At 42.3% G+C, this 24312-nt stretch overlaps 1 protein-coding gene across 2 annotated transcripts in view; it reads right to left on the reverse strand.

Moving 5' to 3' along the window:
* GABRG3 (gamma-aminobutyric acid type A receptor subunit gamma3) overlaps positions 1 to 24312 on the reverse strand; it is a 356600-nt gene that overhangs the window by 2890 nt on the left and 329398 nt on the right. For both annotated transcript variants that reach the window (XM_064143513.1, XM_064143514.1), the window contains 3 exons: positions 15938 to 16090; positions 6090 to 6286; positions 3115 to 3144 (listed from right to left, as the gene is read on the reverse strand). In XM_064143513.1, the coding sequence (XP_063999583.1) occupies positions 3115 to 3144; positions 6090 to 6286; positions 15938 to 16090 (380 nt within the window). The remainder of the gene's footprint in view (positions 1 to 3114; positions 3145 to 6089; positions 6287 to 15937; positions 16091 to 24312) is intronic.

The following is a 24312-nucleotide window of genomic DNA, read 5'->3' on the forward strand; positions in this document are numbered from 1 at the left end:
AGTTTTGGTATCTCCAGCATAAGTAACTACATCTGAACAACTACGCTATGGTATCCAGACAATTACTTTTACAACAAAATTCATCTCATCATAAGGAAATAGCTAAAATCTCTCAGGTGCATTGCGCTGTGGCCTGTGAACAGATTGCAGTTTAGAAGCAGATTATTACAAATCTATTTGTTGTGAATTACTTTATGAGATTAGATGACACAGATTACACTGTGTTGGATTTGTGTCTGGAGGGGGTTTTGGTAGCAGAGGAGGGGGCTATTGGCATGGCTTCTGTAAGAAGTTTTGAGAAACTCCCTCAGCTCCAAAGTTGGACCTGTCTCTGATCAAGGATAAGTGAATCAGTGTCTCTGCTGCAACATATTTAAACAGAGAAAACCAGTGTTTTAGAAGAGAGGGACCAGGTACAAACAACCATGTGAACATCAAGGTTATTGAGGAAAGAACAGGGTTGGCACACCAGAGCAAACTTTTCAGTTCAGCCTGTGATGAGATGAAAGTCTGAGTCCTTGCAAGCTGTACTGATGAACAGTTAAGAAGAATCTTATTTTCATGCTGTGGAGAACCCCATGCTGGAGCAAGCGACGGATCCCCAAGAAATGTGTGACTCTGAGGGAAGCCCATGACAGAAGAGTTTCTTGCTGGGAGGATCACAGCCCAGAGATGGGACCCTCAACTTGGAGAAGTTCATTCCCTCACTAGGAAGGATGCCATGCTGCAGGAGGGGAGGACTGTGAAGTTTTGCTGTTACGGAGGAAAGAATGGCAGTAACAACATGGAATGGCAGTAACAACTCCCATTCCCTGCCTTCTCGAACTGTGTGGGGCAGGAGGTAGCAGAGCTCCACCCAAGAAAAAGAGAGGGTTGGTGGGTAGGTGTACTTAAGATCTGGTTTATTTATCACTGCTTTACTCATATCCAAGTGGTGAATTCCTGGTGGGTTTATTTAAATTAAATCACTTTGGTTTCTCTAAGTTGAATTTGTCTTTTGTTTGTGGCTACAACTGGTGAGTGAGTCCTTCTTGTCCTTTGTCTTGACCCTTGAGTCTTTTGATGTGTTGTCTCTTCCCTATCCTACCTTAGTTTCAGAGCTTTAGAATGTGCTGCCACAAGGAAAAGGCCTAAGATTATTGTACAAGCAATTATTTTTTGGAGAGAAACAGCTATGACTAAAGTACCCCTGGAGTTCTGCTATACTTTCATGTCACATATTGTTCATTTATTTCAGCACTTTATGCAAATTTCTGGCTCAGGGGCTGGAATTTTCTATGCCTAGCTACAAGATTTATGCTAACAAACTAGAAAGGCTAAATTAGATCTCTCCAGATAATTATGGTAAGTGAAAATAAATAAGTGTCCTGGTTCTGCAATGGAAACTTTATCATCTATCAATAGTGTGGGGTTTTTGTTGTTTTGTTATATCATCTGCTCAGAACAGAGATAAAATAAATACCTTGATAATAATACAGAATTCTTACTCTAAATGCTTTAATCTCTGTCAGGTAGGAGTGACCCTGAAGGGACTAGCTAGCAGGCGAAGGTATATGGTATTCACTGTGTCCTCTGCATCCTGATCATCTGAAACTTAGAGGAGAGGCGTGCGTGCACAGCGGTTGTTAGCTCGATACCTGAGAAGTCTGGCAAGGCACTTGTCAGGTGCCTTGGACAAGGAAGTTCAGATGCTAAACACACTTAATAGAATTATTTCAGGCAACGTATAACTATGTTCTTTAGGAGGAAAAACAAGAAGTGGGATTACCTGAACACAGATGTACTAAAATTAATAAATGTCACCTTTTAGGCAGCATCACTACAAGGCTGGAGAAGACAAGATGATGTATTGAGAGTCAGAGACACTGATGATTTTAGGTAGTTTATACTATAATTTGACCGTGGAAGGTGTTTATGTATAGAACAATGCCATGCTCAGTATCTGTCTTATAGTGAAAAAATAAATGCAAAAGAAAGGGAAAAAAGAGGAGAAAAAAAGGAATAAAATACTTGCAAAGGCTGCAGATAGTTCCCAAGCAGATCAGACTGACTAGATCTAGACAAAGACTATGTGTTAAACCTTACTGTCATTTTAATTGTATATATTTTTCCTTTTTTTTTTTCAGTTGAAAAAAGGAAAACTCTGCTACTCATTCAGCATGTCTCACTAACTTCATCTTACAGAAAAATCTGTCCATGAAGTGACAGCAGTAGCAAGTGTATAAATACAATGCTTGCTGTAATCCACTCATTGTCCTTGAGGAGAGCTTCAACATCATATGAGCTCTTTAAACACATAAGAAAAGTCATGTAAAAATAAAACAACCCCCCAAAAAATAGTATAACACTATTTCTAAGAGGTAAGCTTGTAACAGAGAGCTAGCAGTTGTAAATGATAAACTTCAGCATGCTCAAGGAATGAAATGGAAGAGCAATGTTTTAGTTCTGTCCTTGTTCTTATTTGGATCCAAAAGCAGGTCACCCAATCAGCTAATTAAATGGCCTTCTGAATGCTTTAGGCATATATATTATAGTATGCACTTCAGTTTCAGGTTTCATACAAGTTAGAGACAATATTTTTTGCTCAGTTTCATCATTATTGTTGTACATAAATAAACAGTTACCTAGAGGTTTGGGGAATATATGTTTTTTTTTCTCATTTGTTGATATAATACAACAAACTGTGTTAAACTTTTGTGCCTAAATTATTTGAAAATCTACCCCAAAAGTCACTAAAAGTTTTACAGATGTGTAAATTAATTCTGTTCTATGAAAGTTGTGCTTGTTACTTTGTTATAACACGTAATGAGAAAGTGCAGTATTATCTGAAGCAGGCACACAGCATTTCTGAGGCAAAACATAACACACAACATTCTACACTCGACCCTTCTCCCTCCCAAATACTTTGATACGCCCTTATAGAAAGAGGCAGCTACATTCCTCTGCCACAGCTGAAGATGAACTGACCTTTAAGAAAAAAGCAAACCAATATTTATAGTAGAGTCAGGGTAAAGCCTAGCACACTCTTACAGCTTTCTCAGGAGTTATTACAAGTAAATGCCAATCATATATTCATGCCTCCATTGCTTTCACAGTATAAAATAGTTTACTTACCATCACGTGACCAAAACTGACATCAGGTAGCTTGAATAAAGATAACAAAGGAGTTATTCAGAAGAAAATGTATTTGCTTCTTCAGATGCATTCCTTAAAAGTAGCTTTTCAGTGCATTTTCCCATAAAATGTTTAATGTTGAGCCTTCTATACATTTAGCATAACATATTGCAGACTGTAAAACTGCATGAAGCCTCAGCAGAATGCACTTCCAATTTCCATCCACTTTAAACCTTTATTGAACCCATTACATTTATTTATTTAGCGAACAATAACTGAGCCTTTGTTCCTGTGTTGATCTCACCAGTGCTGCATGCTTTCCTTCATCTTCCTTCACATGTCTGGAAATACATCCTATTCACAAAGATCCTCATGACTTTCACTCAGTCTTTGTATAGGATGGCGATTTTAGTTTGGTCATCAGCAAGTTCATTTAGGTTGCCTCATGGTTTTCTTTTGGTAATGCTTTTGCCTTTTATATGCAGTGCAATTTTTTACAAGAAACTATTAGAGTTTTAATGAATGGACTTTTCATGGAATAAGCTTTCCAGGGTTTCTTTGATTCCATATTCATTTCAGGTTTTCCTTCATTAGTCCTTTATTGACTAATTTTCTATAGCTCTTCATTCATAGAATCACCAAACCACAGGGACTTCAAAGATTGTCCAGTTCCAAGCTCCCTGCTGTGGGCAGGGACACCTCACACTAGAAAAGGTTGCTCAGAACCACATCCAGCCTGGCCTTAAAAAGCTCCAGGGATGGGGTCTCCACTGCCTCCCTGGGCAACCTGTTCCAGTGACTCACCACCCTAATGGGGAAGAACTTTCTCCTAACATCCATCTGAATCTACCCACTTCTAGTTTTGCTCCATTCTCCCTAGTCCTATCACTACCCACTATTCTAAAAAATCCTTCCACAACTTTCTTGTAAGCTCCCTTCAGATACTGGAAGGCCACAATAAGGTTGCCTGAGAGCCTTCTCTTCTCCAGACTGAAGAACCCCAACTCTCTCAGTCTGTCTCCATAGAAGAGGTGCTCCATCTCTCTGATCATCCTCACGGCCCTTCCCTAGACACGTTCCAGGATGTGTGTATCTTTCCTGTAACAGGGGCTCCACAACTGGACACGGTTCTGGTGGGGTCTCACCAGAGTGGAGTAGAGGGGGAGAATCACCTTCCTCAACATATTGGCTATACTTCTCTTGATACAGTCCAGGATACAGCTGGCTTTCTGGGCTGCAAGTGCACACTGGTGGCTCAGGTTGAGCTTCTCATTCACCAGCACCTCCAAGTCCTTTCCTTCTGGGCTACTCCCAAGCCAGTCACTGCCCTGTCTATATCAATTTTTGGGATTGCCCTGACCCAGATGCAGGACCTTGCACTTGGTCATGTTAAACTTCATGAGTTTGGCCTGGGCCCACCTCTGCAGCCTGTCAAGGTCCCTCTGGATGGCACCTCTCCCCTTCAGCATGTCAGCTGCACCACACAGCTTGGTGTTGTCAGCAAACTTGCTGTGCACTCAGTGTTACTGATGAATATGTTAAACAAGACTGGTCCAAGTACTGACCCCTGAAGGACTCCACTTGTCAGTGGCCTCCAATGGGACATGGAGGGATTGACAGCCACTCTTTGAGTGCAGCTGTCGAGTCAGTTGTTTATCCGTCAAGATTTCTAACCATTGAACCCAAAGCTTACCAGCTTTGAGACCAGGATGTTGTGCAGGGCAGTGTCGAAGGCTTTGCTCACATCAAAGTAAATTATGTCAGTTGCCCATCCCTCATCTATTGATGTTGTGATCTTTTTACAGAAGGATGCCAGGTTTGTCAGGCACAAATTGCCCTTGGTGAAACCATGTTGATTGAACCCAATCACCTCTTTTGCCTCAGCAGTGCCTCCAGGAAGATCTGCTCCATGATCTCACCAGGCACAGTGGTGAGACCTGACTGGCCTATAGTTCCCAGGTTCTTTCTTCTTTCCCTTTTGGAAAATGGAGATTATATTTCCCTTTTTCCAGTCAGTGGGGACATTACTGGACTCAATCCCTTTTTACCTCAAGACATATTATTCCCTGGATTTAGCCTTCTCTTCAATTTACTCCTTCACATTTTTCCTATTTGGCTTGGCATTTCTGGTTTCAAATGTCCTTATTTCCTCCAGTATGTAAAACACACATCTCCTATAACTGATCTCAAACACATAAGATTTTCTACTGATCTTGAATGAACAACCCGCTTCCCCTTCTCCATGTTTGCAGGGAAGTCTTTTTTTCCATTACACTGCCCTCACTCACTCTCATATGGGTTATGGAGTATTCCAGCAATGCTTTCTGTGTGATTGTTGTAATTGATTCTAGATAAATAGCTTTTATGAATGTCTGGGTGTTAGAAGAGTGTTTTTAACAAAAGTGCAGCTATGTACAATACTTCTGTAAGTGACTTCTGTTTTTTTTCTTATTTAGGAACAAGCCTCTTTGTGCATGAAAGCAAATACTTGTTCCCATTAGAGACACTAAAATCCCATTTGTAAAGTTCATAGATATTTCTAGACATGTTAAGTCATGAAATAGCTTATTAATGTACATTGATGTGCATGTTGTGCAAATAGCTTATAAATGTACATTGATGTGCATATTAATGTACATTGATGTGCATGTAGTTGTATAACAGTCTATGCAATCTATTTCAGTGGGATCCCTTTATAACAACCAGCACAGGAACTGGAGGACAAAAGATACATAGGAAGGGCTGCTGCATTATGGTCAGCAGGCTGCTTCTGCTGTGAACAGACTTCACTCAACAGGCACATAACTGCTTTGGTGTTACTGTGGGTATCTATTTTCCATCACAGAAGATCACATTACAAACTGGAAAGACCTTGGTGGAGTGGAATGTCATTGATTATAGACTGCCATTGGATGATTCTTTGCTCTCTGAGCTTCATATATGTTAGAAAATAAATGTAAATGCTTCCACCTTACCGACTTTTTCTTCTTAGTACAGTTTGGTTTTCTGCAGCTTGAGTAGTAGTTAAGGGTTGCATACTCCATCAGAGCAGCAAAGACAAATAGAAAGCATACAGTGACAAACAAATCCATAGCAGTGACATAGGAGACACGGGGTAATGACTTCCTCGCAATGGTACTCAGAGTTGTCATGGTCAGTACTGTGGTGATGCCTGCAAAGAGAAACTTAATTATATGCAATGTAATTTCTCCATGTCTTAGAAGAATCTTTGGAAACAAACACACAAAAGAGAAATCTGAAGTGTACCCAAACAAATTTCTTTCATTTGGCAGTATAAAAAAATAACTACAAATAATACAGCCAGTGGTAATTTGCAAGCCAAGATTTCCTCAGTTTATGTTTGTTGTTGCAAAAGTGACTTTCCCATGCCTCTCAGTATGTTTTTCCTCCTCTGTTCTTTTATTTTCTGATCCCTGCTAAGTTGGAGATGTGGGTGAGGGAGAAGAAGAGAATAAAGAAATCTCTGAAGAAAGAAGAAATTATACAAAACACAGAAAAATAAGTGGAAAAAAATAGGGGGAAAAAGAAACAAAACAGAACATGGTGTTTTTCATAGCAGTATTGCTCTCATGAAAAAAATCTTGTGCTTAAAAAAGAAGAAAAGGTGGGGCAGGAGAAAAGAGGCTTGACTGAAAATGTATCTTCATCCTGCTGCTTCCTTGCAAGTCCTCCACTGCTATTTTATTTCTGTGTATGGGAAAATCAGCTCTCATACAAACTTCAGATGTAACCTGAATGAAAGTGGCCTTTTTAATACATCCAAAGCACCACATCTTAGACTGATTTAATAATAATGAATACAATGGGAATTACTTAGGTTGAAACAACAAAACCAGTCTTAGAATTAAACCTATAGGGTGTCAGCTATTGGGCTGTTGGTAATTCATATAATTTCTCTTTGTCCCTGAGGAATAGAAGTTTCTCCACTCCCACTTTAGACTGATACTTTTAATAATTTGTTATGAACTGCAAGACTTCTGATAGAAAAAAAAATCCTTGGTGTCTTAGGAGAAAAAAAAAATCTCTCACTCAGGTAAGTCTCAAGAGAGAATCTGTTCTAAAAACAACATAACCATAAGGTAATCTTTCTTTTTATAGTTAAAGGGATATTTAAGGGATATTTTGCAACGGTACACAGTGTTTGAAATAGCAGGAGTGACTGAAATTATGCCTTATGGTAAAATTACTTCCCACAAATAACACACTGAAAAGAAAGAGGTGTTCTCTGGATTACTTTTTACTTCCTTCTGTTTGTGAAGGAATGACCACCTCTGATTTGTAGTGCTTGATAGAAACTGCAGTGATTCACAAGTATAACCCTTCCTGTTCAAACCACCAGAAAGTCCCTGGAAGAGCCAGAAAGCAGGTTATTGCCTGGGCCTCAACTTTCTTCTGCAAGGAACAATAATTGTATTCCTTAAATATCCACTATCTAGAAACAAACAAAAAAGTTGCTGAAAAAAAACCACAACTCAATAATGAAGATGAAAGCAATGCTGATAGGAAGTGGCAAATGACAGGATCACAGGATGTGGTCACAGGCCGGAAGGGGCAAACAAACAAACAAAACAACAACTACTACTCAGCACTAACAAATGCATAAGCAAGTTAAAAAGATTAAATTTATCGCTGCAGTCTCAGACACAATAATACACAATTCACTTTTTGTGTGCAAAGGACCTCAGAACTCAGACTTTGTATTGAGAGTAGACAAACCGCTCTTTACAAAGCAGTTATTTCATTACTTTCAGTAGCTTACTGTAAGGTTGCAGCTATACAGTTCCATCTGCATTTATTATTTTCCAAGCATATGATCACAGGATGTTAGGGGTTGGAAGGGACCTCTGGAGATCATCGAGGCATAGCCTCCCTGCCAAAGCAGGACCATAATCTAGTGCAGGTCACACAAGAATGCATCCAGATGGGTTTTGAAAGTCTTCAGTGAAGGAGACTCTACAACCTTTCTGGGGAGCCTGTTCCAGTGCTCCATGACCCTTACAGCAAAGAAGTTCCTCATGCTGAGGTGCAACTTCCTATGCTGTAGTTTGCATCTGTTGCCCCTTGTTCCATCACAGGGCTTACAGAACATAAAACCACAGGGAAAGTAAAGTTTAGAATTACGAAGAGAAATCATATTTTCTGGAGCATATGTCACATTTCAAATTACAGTAAGGCCATGAGACAAGACTGCTGAGAACATAGCCTGAAATATCCAAAGGTAAAACAAACATATTTTTACTTCTGTTGTTTCTATTAAATGCTTCTGTAATATGAAATCCAATAGAAAAGCATCATTCTTCATTTAAGCTGAGGGTTGGTCTTGGATTTCAACTGAGGCTAGAAACAAGCAATGAGTTTTGAAATGATAAAAAAAAAATCTATCTAGTGTATCAATCTCACACCCAACACATCGGTACAAACTTTAAAGTATTACAGTTGTCCTTATGAGGGTATAAACAGAGAGCAAAGTGAAGGGTGGTGCATCAGATGATACAGTCTCGCATCTCTATGCATTGACAAGGTTGAATACAGATAAGCACATAGGAATAAAATGCAGCACTCCTTGTTTCCAAAAATAATATCTAGACTCTATATTCTTAGTTTATTTTATCTCTCATGCTAATAAAATTCCATTTGTTGGGTAGTTTCAAGTGCCATAAACATCACCAGATGAAATTGTTAAGTCTCTCGCTTTGAGGAGGCCCGTATGGCAAAATGAGTTTTGCATCTGTTCTTGAAGTTTGCAGTGTTCCTGAAGTCTCTATTTCAACAGAATAGTAGTATCAGCCTTGAACAGCTTTGAAGTAATCTGGCTTCAGATTTTTCAGGTAGATGAGTGTAAGTCTGAGCAAATTCTATACCAAATCAAAAGGGTTTTTCTGGGAGATTGAATGATGCAGGGATATATAATACATGAGAACACTTCAACCTTTGAGTCACTGGCTTAAATTATTACTGTTTGAAAGCTGCTGCTGCTTAATTGACAATCTTAAGCAAAGTGAGGTAGTAGGAGGTTCAGTGCTAGAAACAAGGTTTATATTTTCTCATTTTTCTAAAGACATGTTGGTGGGACACTGGAGGAAAGGTGTACTGCTTTCACTTGTGCTATTACTTGTTCATACACCTGTTTTCCTCTGCCTTTATGGTCTGGCACATGGTTTAGACCACTTGCTTGGTTTTCTAGCGAATGAGCTCAAGATGAAATGGCAAAGACAGCAATATTTTTGTATTAAACATCACCTCCATCTTTTTTTACATCAAGACATTGCTGGCCTAGGTACCCACTGTATTTTTTTAATCTTCAGCTTGAATTTCCTCTGTAGTAATCGCCTACTCCAATGACATATTATAGCCATTTTGAAACACTAGAGGGAAAGTATGATGAAAGCTTCAGTTTAACTTAATTCCCTTCATCTTCAAGAGAAACAACATGTTCTTTTTCCAGATTATAACTTTTCTTCAGACACTTTCTGGCTACTCTTGACTATACACATTGGAAGGAGATAATTTTGATTACTAGAGAGGAGCAGAAATAGCAGAGTCATTTTATTTCTTCTTGAATGAAAGGAAGAATAACTTGGGATTACAAAACACAGTTCTTATCCAGCACTCAAATTCTATTTCCAGTTTCCCACTGACTCTTTAGATGGCCTAGAGTGAATCACACTGCCACTCTGAACTTCAGACCTTCAAAGTGCATTTAAAAAAGGAACTACAATGCCGAGCTTTTAAAGAGCACTTGCATTCCTCTGGATAGTGCTGCTGAAAGGATACTTATGGTACCATTTTTTCTTTTCAGCCAAATACTCCGATTCCATTTATTTTTTCGAGAACAGGAAGGGGTAAAACCTGTCCTTCATGTAACTGTATTTGCCAATATCTTAGGAAGTTGCCGATAAATTTCATGGAGTGAAGTATTTCCTCCATGCCAACCCATTACATTAATGCTTCAGCTATAATCAGTGCAGGTTTGGTGTGCTGAGTCTACAATTCATTTCAACTAATTAGCAAGACAGTTTCAGTGGCTTGCCTTTGGCTGTATTACTCAAAATTTCACTGTGTGCCACTGTCCAAATGTGGATATGTGCTCTTGCTCAGATTTATAACCTGCATTATACAAGCAGAACTACAGCAAACTGGAAACATCTTACTGCACCTCAAGAGTCAACGAGCCATGGCCAATCTGGGGGTAACAGGACCCTATGAACAAGAAGAGGTTACCAAGCATATACTGTTTTCCTGTCATTTGACTTTATATATGAAAAAGTTGTATTTTAGCCCAGTAATTTAATTCTTCCTCAGAGTTTCAGGAGTTAGTCATGGTAGCCATTGAATACGGCCTTAGAATGTCCCATTTTTATGCTCTTATTTCAAATTTTGACCTCAGTTTATGAGTACAATTTTTGTCTGAAGTGCTTGCTGGCTGACGGTGCGAGGCAGGGAGAGCCATACTGCTGTGACTAGTAATATCACAGTATCACACAGTATCATCAGGGTTGGAAGAGACCTCACAGATCATCAAGTCCGACCCTTTACCACAGAGCTCAAGGCTAGACCATGGCACCAAGTGCCACGTCCAATCTTGCCTTGAACAGCCCCAGGGACGGCGACTCCACCACCTCCCCAGGCAGCCCATTCCAGTGTCCAATGACTCTCTCAGTGAAGAACTTTCTCCTCACCTCAAGCCTAAATTTCCCCTGGTGCAGCCTGAGGCTGTGTCCTCTCGTTCTGGAGCTGGCCACCTGAGAGAAGAGAGCAACCTCCTCCTGGCCACAACCACCCCTCAGGTAGTTGTAGACAGCAATAAGGTCACCCCTGAGCCTCCTCTTCTCCAGGCTAAACAATCCCAGCTCCCTCAGCCTCTCCTCGTAGGGCTGTGCTCAAGGCCTCTCACCAGCCTCGTCGCCCTTCTCTGGACACGCTCAAGCATCTCAATGTCCCTCCTAAACTGGGGGGCCCAGAACTGAACACAGTACTCAAGGTGTGGTCTAAGCAGTGCAGAGTACAGGGGCAGAATGACCTCCCTGGTCCTGCTGACCACACCATTCCTGATGCAGGCCAGGATGCCACTGGCTCTCTTGGCCACCTGGGCACACTGCTGGCTCATGTTCAGGCGGGTATCAATCAGCACCCCCAGATCCCTCTCTGTCTGGCTGCTCTCCAGCCACTCTGACCCCAGCCTGTACCTCTGCATGGGGTTGCTGTGGCCAAAGTGCAGCACCCTGCACTTCAAGCTATTGAATGCCATCCCATTGGACTCTGCCCATCTGTCCAGGCGGTCAAGGTCCCGCTGCAGAGCCCTTCTGCCCTCCAACCCAGTCACATCTGCCCCCATCTTAGTGTCATCTGCAAACTTGCTGATGACTGACTCCATGCCCTCATCCAGATCATCTATGAAGATGTTAAAGAGGATGGGGCCCAGCACTGATCCCTGAGGGACACCACTAGTGACAGCCACCAGCTGGATGTGGCACCATTCACCACCACTCTCTGGGTCCGGCCCTCCAGCCAGTTCCTAACCCATCACAGAGTGTTGCCATCCAAGCCATGGGCTGACAGCTTAGCCAGCAGTTTGCTGTGGGGGACAGTGTCAAAGGCATTGCTGAAGTCCAGATAGACCACATCCACAGGCCTCCCCACATCCACCAAGCGGCTCACCTGATCATAGAAGGAGATCAGGTTGGAGAGGCAGGATCTTCCTTAATCCATGTTGGCTGGACCTGAGCCCTTTGCCATCCCTCAGGTGCGCTCTTATCACCCCCAAGATAACCTGCTCCATCAGTTTCCCTGGCACTGAGGTCAGGCTGACAGGTCTGTAGTTCCCAGGTTCCTCCATCAGACCCTTCTTGTGGATGGGGACCACGTTGGCCATTTTCCAGTCTCCTGGGACCTCTCCAGTGAGCCAGGACTGCTGGAAAATGATGGAGAGCAGCTTGGCCAGCTCAGCTGCCAGCTCTCTCAGCACCCTGGGATGGATCCCATCTGGTCCCATGGACTTGTGGGTGTCCAGGTGGCTCAGCAGGTCCTGAACTAATTCCTCATGAATTTCCAGGGGAACACACTGCTCCCCGACCCCATCCCCCAGTTCAAGAGGCCACTTGCCCTGAACTCCTCCCTCCTTGCTGTTGAAAACTGAGGTGAAGAAGGTTCCCCTCCTGGTCCAGTAAGCAGTGGAGGCTCTTCTTGCCCTTCCTTTTAGCATTGATAAATTTATAAAAGTGCTTTTTATTATCCTTCACAGAGGTGGCAGCCTAAGTTCTAGCTGGGCCTTAGCCTCTCTAATTTTTCTCCTGCATAATCTGGCTACATCCTTAAACACGTCAGGAGAAGCCTTCCCCTCCTTCCAAAGGTGATACACCCTCTTTTTTTCCCTCAATTCCTTCAGGAACTACACCCCAGGCAGCCTCCCACTATCACATCTCCTACCAGCCCTTCTCTGTTGGAGAGCAGCAGGTCAAGCTAAGCTTGACCCCTAGTAGGCTCGCTTAACAGCTGGGACATGAAGCTGTCCTCCACGCACTCTAGAAATCTTCTGGACTACCTCCTCTCTGCTGAATTAAGTTCCCAGCAGACATCTGGCAGGTTATAGTCACCCACAAGGACAAGATCTGATGATCTTGAGACAGCCTCCAATTGTTTGTAAAATATCTCATCTGTTCCCTCATCCTGGTTGGGTGGTCTATAACAGACTCCAACCAGGATGTCAGATTTGTTAGTCCTCCCTCTGAATTTAACCCACAAGCTCTCAATCCCTTCATCCCTCACCTTAAGCTCAGTGGCAAGGAGTGACTCCCTAATATACAGGGCCACCCCTCTTCCTCTTCTCCCTTGCCTATCTCTCCTGAAGAGGCTGTATCCCCCCAGTATAGCAGTCCAGTCATGCCTGTCATCCCACCAAGTGTCTGAAATGGCAATTATATCATAGTCACCCTGGTGGACCAGGACTTCCAGTTCCTCCTGTTTGTTACCCAAGCTGTGTGCATTGGTGTAGATGCACTTCAGCTGGGCTCTCGATTCCTCCATTGTCCCTAGTTTCCTTCCCACTCTCTCCTTCTCAGAGAGAGTAATTGCCTCACCCACCCCCTTTATATCTAGTTTAAAGCCTGCCTAATGAGCCCTGCCAACTCCAGTGCCAGGACTCTCCTGCCCCTGTTAGATAACTGAACCCCATCATGATCAAGCAGGTGTGGCTCAGTAAAAGTTCCCCCAAGGTTGAAGAAGCCAAAGTGCCTCCTCTCACACCATCCCTCGAGCCAGCTGTTGATGTCTTAGGTTCTGCTGTTCCTCTCTGTGAAGCTAGGGCCAGAGGGAAACAAAGGCTTGGGCCATTATGTCCTCTCCCAAAGTGATAAACAGGTATCCACAGGTTTTTAGGTACCTGTTAGTGTCTTGCCCAAAGAAGGTAAGCAAGCCCTGATTTCACCCAATAAGGTCAGTTTTCCAAATGCCGTTTTGATTGGTGAATCTCTGTGACCAAAGGAGCCATTGCGCTCGGGCAAATCATAGAAACTGAACTAAGTTGCAAGCAGTTGGGCTGCCTTTGCCTCGCTGCTCTGCTCTACGTTCTGCTCTGCTCAGACAACGTGCTTCTACCTCACTGCTCTCAGCTTGGACAATGTGTTCTGCTCTGCCTCGTGCTTCAGAACAGCTCAGTCCTGATGTTTTGGGCTCGAACTACCTGAAAACTTAAGTGCCTCAAGTTTCCCAGGAAAAGGCATTAAGTGCCTCATGACATGGTGAGAAGTGCCACCAACATCGTGCTCTCTGCACACCTGCAAGAGATCCTGCCAGAACCTCTGCAAGCCTCCATGCCAAGAGGAACCGGATCAGGTCAGAAATTGTCTGCCTCTTTCCCAGCACCCTGCTACAGCCTGGGAAGATCTAGAAGCCTCTCAAGGGCTATTAAGATGCTGTGAGTTCTAACACTACCACAAAGGAGCCAGGGAGTATCATGAAATTCCTACTCCACTGCTGTGAGTAGCACAGACATTCCCTAGGGCTCTGGGTTGCCTTTATTTGTGATGCAGAGCCATTCGGTGGCTAAACCTTTCCAGTTGTCTGATTCTCCTAAATTAATGAATTGCCCATAAGCATCCTTGTGAAGATTTCCCCAACTGACTTAGAACCCAAATTTAACTACCTTGTATATAGTTTGTGGGTGGGGCTTTTTGGAAATAAAATAACTACATCTTTTATAGTTCCTGCCTCATCAATTGCCACAAGTAAATCATGGTTTCATTATAGGTTTTCTGAGACTTTTTTTGATCCTGTTCCATAGCTCTTTGTCACTGACTCGCTCTTGGTTTGGAAGGATGGCCCTTGAAATTCACTAATTAAAACTAATGCAAGCTCCCCTTATGAAGATGCCTAAATAATGATAGCAGGAGCATCTGACATAGAGCTTCATTCCTTAAATAAAGCTGCAGCTAATGAGGGAGTTACACTTAGAAGATATTTTTGGTAACATATTTCTTATTCTTGCATATTTCTATATCATTCAGATGAAAGTTACTAAGTTTTTGAAGCATTAGAAATTTTGGGAGGAAGAATGCTTGTAACCCAGGCCTCAGTGCACCCTGAAACATATGAGTCCATGTTTATTGCATGAGCGAAAAAAAGTGAGATCACACTTATGGATGGATTTAAGAAACTTAGAAGCTAAAATCTCATTCAAAGTCTTTCTAACACTTCTTTTTTTCTTTTCTTTTTCAGTATCTTAAGGGAGCTTATGCTAGAAAGTACAACAACCTCAAAATTACTGGCTGCTCAGATTCATTAGTGCAGGGGAGATACAGATAGAAACAGGACAAGTCATTTTGCACAACTATAAAGACTGCTTTGTCAAACACCTCTACATGGTGTTTGAAAGAGAGCTAACAGAAATAGATTCACATGTAAGTAACCACCACTTCTAGTAAATTCTCAGTTACTTGAATGGCAAGTGATGAGGGAATGCTCATGTGTTTTATAAGCTGTTCATCTGAGTGGAAAAGGAAGGTGGTTTGTACAAATAGCTTCTTCTGTACTATGGTTGAATGAGGGCTCGTCAACACGTAGCAGCACTCAAGAAGATTGTTCCTGCTTAAGGCTTGTCTTCACATGTCCTCCAAGGAGGTGCAACCCATTCACAATTCTTATCCTTCAGTTTTCCCTTGCAGAAGCATCACTGCTACCGGACTACAGGAAAACTTGCAGGTTTTGCCATCATCAAGGCTATGTAATAGTCATAAGAATAAATTGTCAACATTTCAAACTATTTCCTAAAGCACAATGCCAAAATGTAAGCACTGGTCCTGACATAAATGAGCTGCTGGAAAACCTGTAACAGCATACATCTCCACAAACTGTGAAAAACCTCTATACACCTAGTGTGGAGCAAAGCTTTAGGCATGCAAGCTAAAACACTTTGCATAAGTTGATGCTATTATATCCCACTGTTTTCTGTGTATATAAGACATCCTGTGGGGGAAAGTTTCAGAAGGGAAAGAAGCGACCAGTGTAATTAATTTATTCTTCAAAACTGTCACTAAATTATTATATTGAGAACAAGGAGACAGACATAAATTCTAGGGTATTATGCAAAAGAGGTGGCAGTGTCATTCCAAAGGGTCAGGGTAGTTTACTTTTAATTAATCTGTTGCAGGCAGAAAACCAGAGGCTAGAGTGATCTGTGTCTGCAAGATGTGGTAGCAATAACCCAAAGCATATAGCCAGTGGTCTCCTTGAAAAGCAACTGACATTTTCAAGTTATAGTGTAGGGGCTACACAAAGAAAGCAGAAAAAGGAGTTATTGACAACTTACCTAATGCTGTTCTTGCTGGTGTGGCATCTTTTTTAATCCAAAAGGATACCCAGGAAAGAACAACTGTTAATATACAGGGAATGTATGTTTGAATAGTGAAGTATCCCATTCTTCTACTTAAGTCGAAGTATATAGTCATGACTACATAATCACCTGCAATAATAACACAGAAAACAATTTGACATTATGTTGAGGTACAGAAAATTATTCACTGACCTGCTAATTCTTTAACTTTCATTCAGTTTAAATAAATATTTCCATTCTGATTTTCTTTAGTCCTTAAACTGGACTCTGTAGAAACACTGATTTATTTGGACAGGAAGAGGGACCCAGTAGTCATTCTGAATGAGTAAATTTTTGAAAGGCATACTGAATTTCTAGACTTGATATTTCTAGATGACTCCATGGCCACAATTATGAAGCTACTGTCATTTACCAGGTTCTTTAAATAAGCCACACAAAATTCCTCCTTCTGCAAGTTGTGTCTTGCAAGTTGTATCTTCCATAATTTCAGATTTGAGTGACTTCTGTTACCTTTCTTCTGAGATATGAATCTGGCACTAGGGGTCTTTTTGACAAGTGTAACATGCATGTAAGCATTCTTTATGTAAGAAGTCGTTTATAGACACTAGAGCCTCAATGCTGGTGAGAGAGGTCAGACTGCATGCTTTAAAAAGACTCACTGAAAGTCAAGTGTCTTTTTATAAGCATTTCTCTACTTCAAAACAGTTGTGATCACTTGTGGTACCTGTAAACCTTCAGAAGGTGAGTTCAATTATAAAGTTTATTATTCTGCTGGATAGTAAAAAAAATCATAAAATCAAGAGCTCAAGATCATAAAATCAAGAAGGGTAGTTTAATCTTCTTTACAGTATCTCCTCTACTAACCCTTGTGACTCCACGGGGATTAATAATCTCTCTCTCTCCTCAGTAGGGGCTACTGACCCTATCACCTTTGCCCATACTAACAGCTCTCTCAGCTTCAGTCAAGTTAGCTCTCATTTTCTCTCAGGCAGTCATAGTGATTAATGGTAATGAAACTAAACTGAGATAAATTTCTGTGCTTCACTTGAAGTATGTTGCTTCCGTTTCAGATCTGAAGAAGAGTTTATATGTCTGAAACCTTTTTGCATGTGTCAGATTTGACTTAAATTATGTTGCTCCTTGTTACAAAGCTTGACTTTTCAGAATACCATATTTGCAGAAGACATAATTTGCAATAGTAAGTCTGTCCTGTTACAGCAAACCATCAGAAGACTGAAGAACTGGTAGCACAGAGAGCTTAGTCTCCCAAAGAATGTACATATAATTCACTCCAGTAAAGGCAAAATGGATTTATTAGATGAGACAAATTAAAGCTTAACCTTCTAGTAGCAGAGAATGTATGAAAAAAAACATATTTAAGTACTACATAGAAAAGAAATGAATTCCTCAAGAATAACTTCCACCTAAAGAATTTCTGAAGGCCACTGTAAAATGAGTGAACTACCATAAAGTACAAAGGAATCAGAGGCTGTGTGAACTGACAGCAACCAACCCAACAAGTGTGGAGAAAAACCCCTTATGATAATGTTTCAAACATTGTCAAGACAGAGGGATGAGATTGAAAAAAAAAAAAAAAGTCAGATTCTACAGGAAATGTACCAAGCCTTTACATTTCCTTTACTTAGTTATAATACCTAGAACTGCATGTCTGTGGATAAACTGCTTGGGTATGGTATTCAGCAGAGCAACCTGCAGAGTTCTCACTGTACACAATATGTGAAAGGAGGTTGTAGCCAGGTGGGGGTTGAGCTCTTCTCCTAGACAACCAGCAATAGAACAAGGGGACACAGTCTCAAGTTGTGCCAGGGGAGGTATAAGATGGATGTTAGGAGGAAGTTCTTCCCACAGAGAGAGTGATTGGCATTGGAATGGGCTGCCCAGGGAGGTGGTGGAGGCACCATCCCTGGAGGTGTTGAAGAAAAGCCTGGATGAGGCACTTAGTGCCATGGTCTGGTTGACTGGATAGGACAGGGTGATAGGTTGGACTGGCTGATCTTGGAGGTCTCTTCCAACCTGGCTGGTTCTATATGGCACACAAAATTCAAGTACACACATTAGGTCACTCTTCTTTGAACACCGTGGTCACAATACCCAGCATGGCAAATACAAGCAGGGCTAGTTACTGGACATTAAGCTACTGAGCAAGTAGGGCAGAGTCCCTAAGGTCCCCAGGGTCATTAACTGAAATAAATTCAAGAGGAAGAGAAAATCATAATACATTTTAACTGTTTTGCAGATAGGAACTGAGGCAGAGATTAAATTACATACAGAGTCTAACAACACAAATTAATCACAAACTGTTTGAGTGTCTTTCAAATAGGATTTATTTCCATTAATTTCTTCCAATAAATTCTACAGATGACCAACACAGTGCATCCTAGTTTCTATACTAATTGAAGAGAAACTGGTACTTTTAGTATATGGTTTGTTTAATCTGCTTTAGAGGTGCATTTTAGAAAGACATTGATGTGCCTAGAACATCTGCATTTCTCTCCTGTGGTTAAAAAAATCCATTAGCTCAAATGTAGACAAAGACAGTCTAGAGACTTGAAGATGATCCAAGGAGTCAACCACATCCCTTGATTCCACAGTGAAAGCTAAACTGGGCTGTTTCTGTGAGGATGCTAAGGTTATTTTACCTAAATATAACAAACTTCTTAACCTTTTAAAGAGTATTTTATTTTACTTCTTTTTCACAGTTAAACCCTTTCCTTCCTTTCCCTCCTTCCTCCCTCTCCTCCCATCTTCTACAGAAGATCCTTCCAGCAAGTTAAATAAAGGAACTGTGTCATGGTCAAATTTCACAAGGATCTGCAAACTCCCAGCAAAGGCTCATAGGTTGCTAGCAAGCACCTAATGAAGATGAAATCCCAACAAAATAAGCAGCTGCATTCCTTTTGCCATTAACTTATTTTCTTAGGTCTGGGTTCCATACAAAAATCCTCAGTGCAGAAAGCACACCCAGTCATGCAGGCAGCAGCTGTGCATGTGGATTTACATACTGTACCGTCTGAGTGGTGCTCTAAGTTACAGAAACACATTTACAGATACCATACCAAAAGACTGGGAGGACAATTCAGCTCAGTGAAATTACTGATGGGAAGTGGAAGTAGGAGGACGATTTGCTGTTTCCTCTACAGCGCTCAAACCATGTCTATAGAGGATGTGGCTCAGAGACAGTGAATGCTGATGACGATGCTTAGTGGGAAGAGGAAATTACCACCGTTGAAATGCAGAGCCCCAACTGGAAGCACCAAAGTTGTGACTGCTGTCAGAGGCGAGCGTTTCTGTACAACTTGTACTGAATGCATTGTTTTAGTAGCTACCATAAATTACAATTTCCAAATAAATTACCACTCCAGTTCTATCCTCATCAAAGTCAACTTCTGTTGAGATGCCTGAACTGTTTCTGTGTAGAGAAGAACCATCACATATGTTCTGTGCCTACTTTCCTTGTTGCACTACTCCAAAATGCTGCTTCATTGTAATTATTATCACTGTCTAAATGACTTCTTCCAGAAATAATCAGTTTCTATGTATCTAAAAGAACTCATCTGCAGCTTAAAGGAAAGTAGCCTTGGTACAGGCATTTCTGACTTTCTCTATACACAAAATAATTGCATAGAATCATAGAATCAACCAGGTTGGGAGAGACCTCCAAGATCATCCAGTCCAACCTAGCACCCAGCCCTATCCAATCATCTAGAATTTGCACAAAGGGACTCTCCTCTCTTCTAAAAGAGCTGACCTGCAATTCATTCTGTATACCCTGCAGGCATGAGCAGCCCAAAGCAGACAAAAAGCTTCCAAGAACTCTGCACAGGGCCTTCTTGCTCCTTCACTAGTCTTCCAATCTCCACCTGCCATTACTGCCACTGTAAGAAGAGGGCATGGGGCTGATTACCTGACAAAACCCCACCGTGAAGGCAAGATGGGAAAATACTCCTTCCAGCCTGCAGATCAGTATGCTTCATTTAAATGTATTCACACAGTCATTGCTTAACAGAACCACTGGAATAGCTGATTCCAAAAAACTTCACTTTGAAGCCCAGGCAGGAATTCTACATTTTAAGAGCTTAAATCATTTCACAGGAAGAAAAACTAACTTTTAACTGAACCATCAGACCACCAATTCACTGAAATAATGAAAATTACCTTGAGGCAAAATAGTGCATGATCAGTTTCTGTAATGACAGCAGCAAACCTGGAGTAACAGAAACAGTGTAGCAATGCTTCCTATGACGCCAAGGTGACCGTTCTCTGTGACCCATAGGACTTAACATTAGCTTCAGTTTCTAGTTTGAAAGTAGAACCCTATTTGGAGCAATGATGGATTTCAAAGGAGCAACTGCTGTGGATTTTAATGAACAATGCTAAATCACAGCCTATGTCCTTTGTCCTTTGAAGACAGACTGAATTGCCAGGGTTTTGCCTACACCGTACCAAGAGCAGCTCCTTTCACAGAGCCACAGAATCAGTGTTAGGGGTTGCAAGCAACCTCCAGAGATCAACTCCAGCTCCCCTGCCAATGCAGCATCACTTAGGGCAGGATACACAGGAACTCATCCAGGCAGATTCTGAAAGCCTCCTGAGAAGGAGATTCCACAGTTTCCAACCTAAACCTCCCTTGGAGCAGGTTCAGACCATGCCCTCTGGTCCTGTCACAAGTTGCCTGGGAGGAGAGGCTGACTCCCACCAGACTACAACTTCCTTTTAGGTGGAGAATGATAAGGTCCCCTCTAAGTCTCCCCTTCTCCAGGCTGAACGACCCCAGCTCCCTCAGCCTCTCCTCACACGACTTTCCCTCCAGCCCCCTCACCAGTCTTGTCACTCTCCTCTGGACCTACTCCAGCACCTCAATATCCTTCTTGAAGTGAGGGGCCCAGAACTGCACACAGTGCTTGAGGTGAGGCCTCACCAGTGCTGAGTACAGGGCATAATTACATCCCTAGTCCTGCTGGCCACACTGTTCCTGACACAAGGCAAGATGCCACTGGCCTTCCATGCTACCTGCTCTTCTCCAGACTAAAAAGCCCCAGGTCCCATAGCCTGTCCTCATAAAGCAGTGCTCCAGACCCCTAATCATCCTTGTAGCCCTCTGCTGGACCCTCTCCAGCAGATCCCTGTCCCTCTTAGACTGGGGAGCCCAAAACTGAACACAGTATTCAAGATGAGGTCTCACCAGGGCAGAGTAGAGGGGGAGGAGAACCTCCCTTGATCTGCTGGACACACTCTTCCTAATACACCCCAGGATGCCATTGGCCTTCTTGGCCACAAGGGCACACTGACGTCCCATGGATAACTTGTTAGCCACCAGGAGCCCCAGGTCTCTCTCCACAGGACTGTTCTCCAGCAGATCACCTCCTAGCCTGTACTGGTGCAGTTAGTTATTCCTCCCCAGATGCAGGACTCTGCACTTGTCCTTGTTGAACTTCATCTGGTTCCTCTGTGCCCATCTCTCCAGTCTGTCCAGGTCTCTCTGGATGGCCTCACAGCCTTCAGCTGTATCAGCCAAGCCTCCCAGCTTGGTGTTGTCAGCAAACTTGCTGAGCAGCCACTCTGTGCCCTCATCAATGTTACTGATGAAAATGTTGGACAGGACTGGCCCCAGCACTGGTCCCTGGGGGACACCACTAGTCACAGCTCTCCAGCAGGACCTGAGGACCTGGCACCATTGATCACCACCCTCTGAACTCTATCTTGCAACCAGTTCCTAACCCACCTCACTGTCTGCTCTTCCATCCCACACTTCCTCAGCTTGCACACTAAAATGTCATGGGGGATGGTGTCAAAGGCCTTGCTAAGGCCAAGGTAGACTACATCCACTGGTTTCCCTGAATCTACCCAATCAGTTATGGCATCATAAAATGCTATCAGGTTACACAAGCATGACTTCCCCTTGGTAAATCCATGCTGACTACTCCTGATAAACTTCTTCTCTTCCAAGTGCCTTGAGATGCCCTCCAGCAGGAGCCACTCCATCATTTTTCCAGGGATGGAGGTGAGGCTGACTGGTCTGTAGTTTCCTGGAACCTCTTTCTTGCCCTTTTTGAAGGCTGGAGTGTCATTGGCTCTCCTCCAGTCCTCAGGCACCTCTCCTGTCTGCCACAATTTGGCAAAGATGATGGAGAGTGGTAGAGCAATAATATCAGCCAGTTCTCTCAGCACCCTTGGGTGCATCTCATCAGGGCCCAGGGACATGTTAATGTTTAATTTGTGTAACTGATCCCTAACCCAGTCTGCACTGACTAGTGGGGAGCATTCCCTCCTCCAGGCTCCCCTCCTTCATCCAGGGTCTGGAGAACATAGGGGAGTTCAGCCTCAGGTGTAAAGACTGAAGCAAAGAAGGCATTCAGCAACTCTGCCTTCTCTGCATCCTCAGTTCTCAGGGCTGCCTCCTCGTTCAGCAGTGCCCCACACCTTCCCTGTGCTTCCTTTTCCTACTGATGTATTTGACGAAGCCTTTCTTGTTCTACTTCCTTTGCCAGCTTCAGTTCCAAGAGGGCTTTGGCCTTCCTTGTTGCTTTCCTACAAGCCCTGACTACTTCTCTATAGTTCTCCCAAGTGACCAATCCCTTCTTCCATGGATTGTAAGATTCCTTCTGCCCTGAGATTTCCTTCAGGAGCTCCTTATCCAATCCAGACTCCTAGCAGGTCTACCTGATTTTTCACTCAGGGGAACACACCTGGCTTGGACTTGTAGGAAGTGGTCTTTAAAAATTAGGCAATTTTCTTGGACTCCTTTCCCCTCCAGAGCCTTAGCCTATGGGATTTCTGCAAGCATGTCCCTGAAGAGCACAAAGTTAGCTCTGCAGAAGTCCAGGGTTGCAATTTTACTTGTTGCTCTGATTCTACCCTTTAGAATACTGAACTCCACCATGCCATGATTGCTGTCCCCAAGGCTGTTCCCGACCTTAATGTCCTCAACCAGTCCCTCTTTATTAGGATTCCCCTATGCTTCTCTGGCATTTCAGTGTCTTCATGGTGATACCTAGATTACTAACACACCATGCTTGGATGAGAGCAGAGAAATATGTTTGCATCCCATGCCAAATAAATTGGGTGTTCTTGAGGTGTTAACAGGCATTCATTACATATGTAATTTCTGTTTAAGATGTGTGTTTAACAAGACAAGAAATGCACACAGATCTTCAGAGGTGTCATTGTTATGCTGTAGTAGGTATAAGAGATCCAGTCATAGAATCATAAAATCATAGATCATAGATCATAGATCATAGATCATAGATCAGCCAAGGTTGGATCACAAGGATCATCTAGTTCCAACCCCACTGCCATGGGCAGGGGCATCCTACCCTAGATCAGGCTGGGGTCACAAACAAGGGTCTTAAAGAACAAAGAAAAACCTTTCTGTGTCCCAAGAACCTATGGTTCTGAGATCATAATTGTCTTTGGCACAATCAGGATGTGTCTCTGTGTGTGTGCACATGCATAAGCACGGTGTATCCCAGATCTGGCTTTTGGCACTTGAAAAGGAAATTTTCCAGAACTCTGTACACACCACAAGTGCTGTACCATTGCTAAAGCTTCTCCTGATCAGAAACAAATTATTTTGCCAGTACACAGTGAGAAAAAAACAAAGCCAGTGCCAACAGCACTGCTTGTGCTTGCAGAAATCACATTCAATTATAAATATAAGCGCATTCATAAGCGTGCATAATAAAAATCAAATATTGATAGGGGAGAGTGTGAAAAGCAAAGATTAGGTCCCAGGCTCTCTGAAGGTAACAGGGTTTTTTTTGAGGTCAAGAATTACTAAGACTTTGTCCTAGCTTATCAGAACCAAAAGACATTAAATCTAGTTTGTTTGTTTTTTTTTTCCCTTACAAAATGAAAAGAATAATACTGAGGAACAGATTTTTACTTGGTTACATTTTTTTTCAGCACTGTCAGAAAATTCTTGTTTATTCTGTTCATTCTTCCTTAGATACTGAACTTTCGTTTTCTTTGATGCAAGCAGTATTTTCAAAACATTTTTCTTTTACAACATAAAGTATCATTTTATACCTTTTTTTCCCAAAGGGAGTACTAATGAAAAAATGGATTTTTAATTTGGCTGCTGTAAGGTATAAGTAATATTGGAAAATCCTTCAGAAAATGCAGCTTGGTCAAGCCACATAATGGGAATAAAAATGTATAGTGCTGTAAGCAAGACTTCGATCCACCATCAGGAGTCCAGTTCGATTTCAGCCTTAGTAGTAGAAAAAAAATTCCCACATAACCTGCATTTGCATTCATGTATCAGAGACAAAGTCAATATACAAAGTGTAGCATGCACGACCCATTACTGACTGCTCCTAAGAGGTGTTACT

Source organism: Pogoniulus pusillus, chromosome 5 (genome assembly GCF_015220805.1).
Source record: "Pogoniulus pusillus isolate bPogPus1 chromosome 5, bPogPus1.pri, whole genome shotgun sequence".
Lineage (NCBI taxonomy): Eukaryota > Metazoa > Chordata > Aves > Piciformes > Lybiidae > Pogoniulus > Pogoniulus pusillus.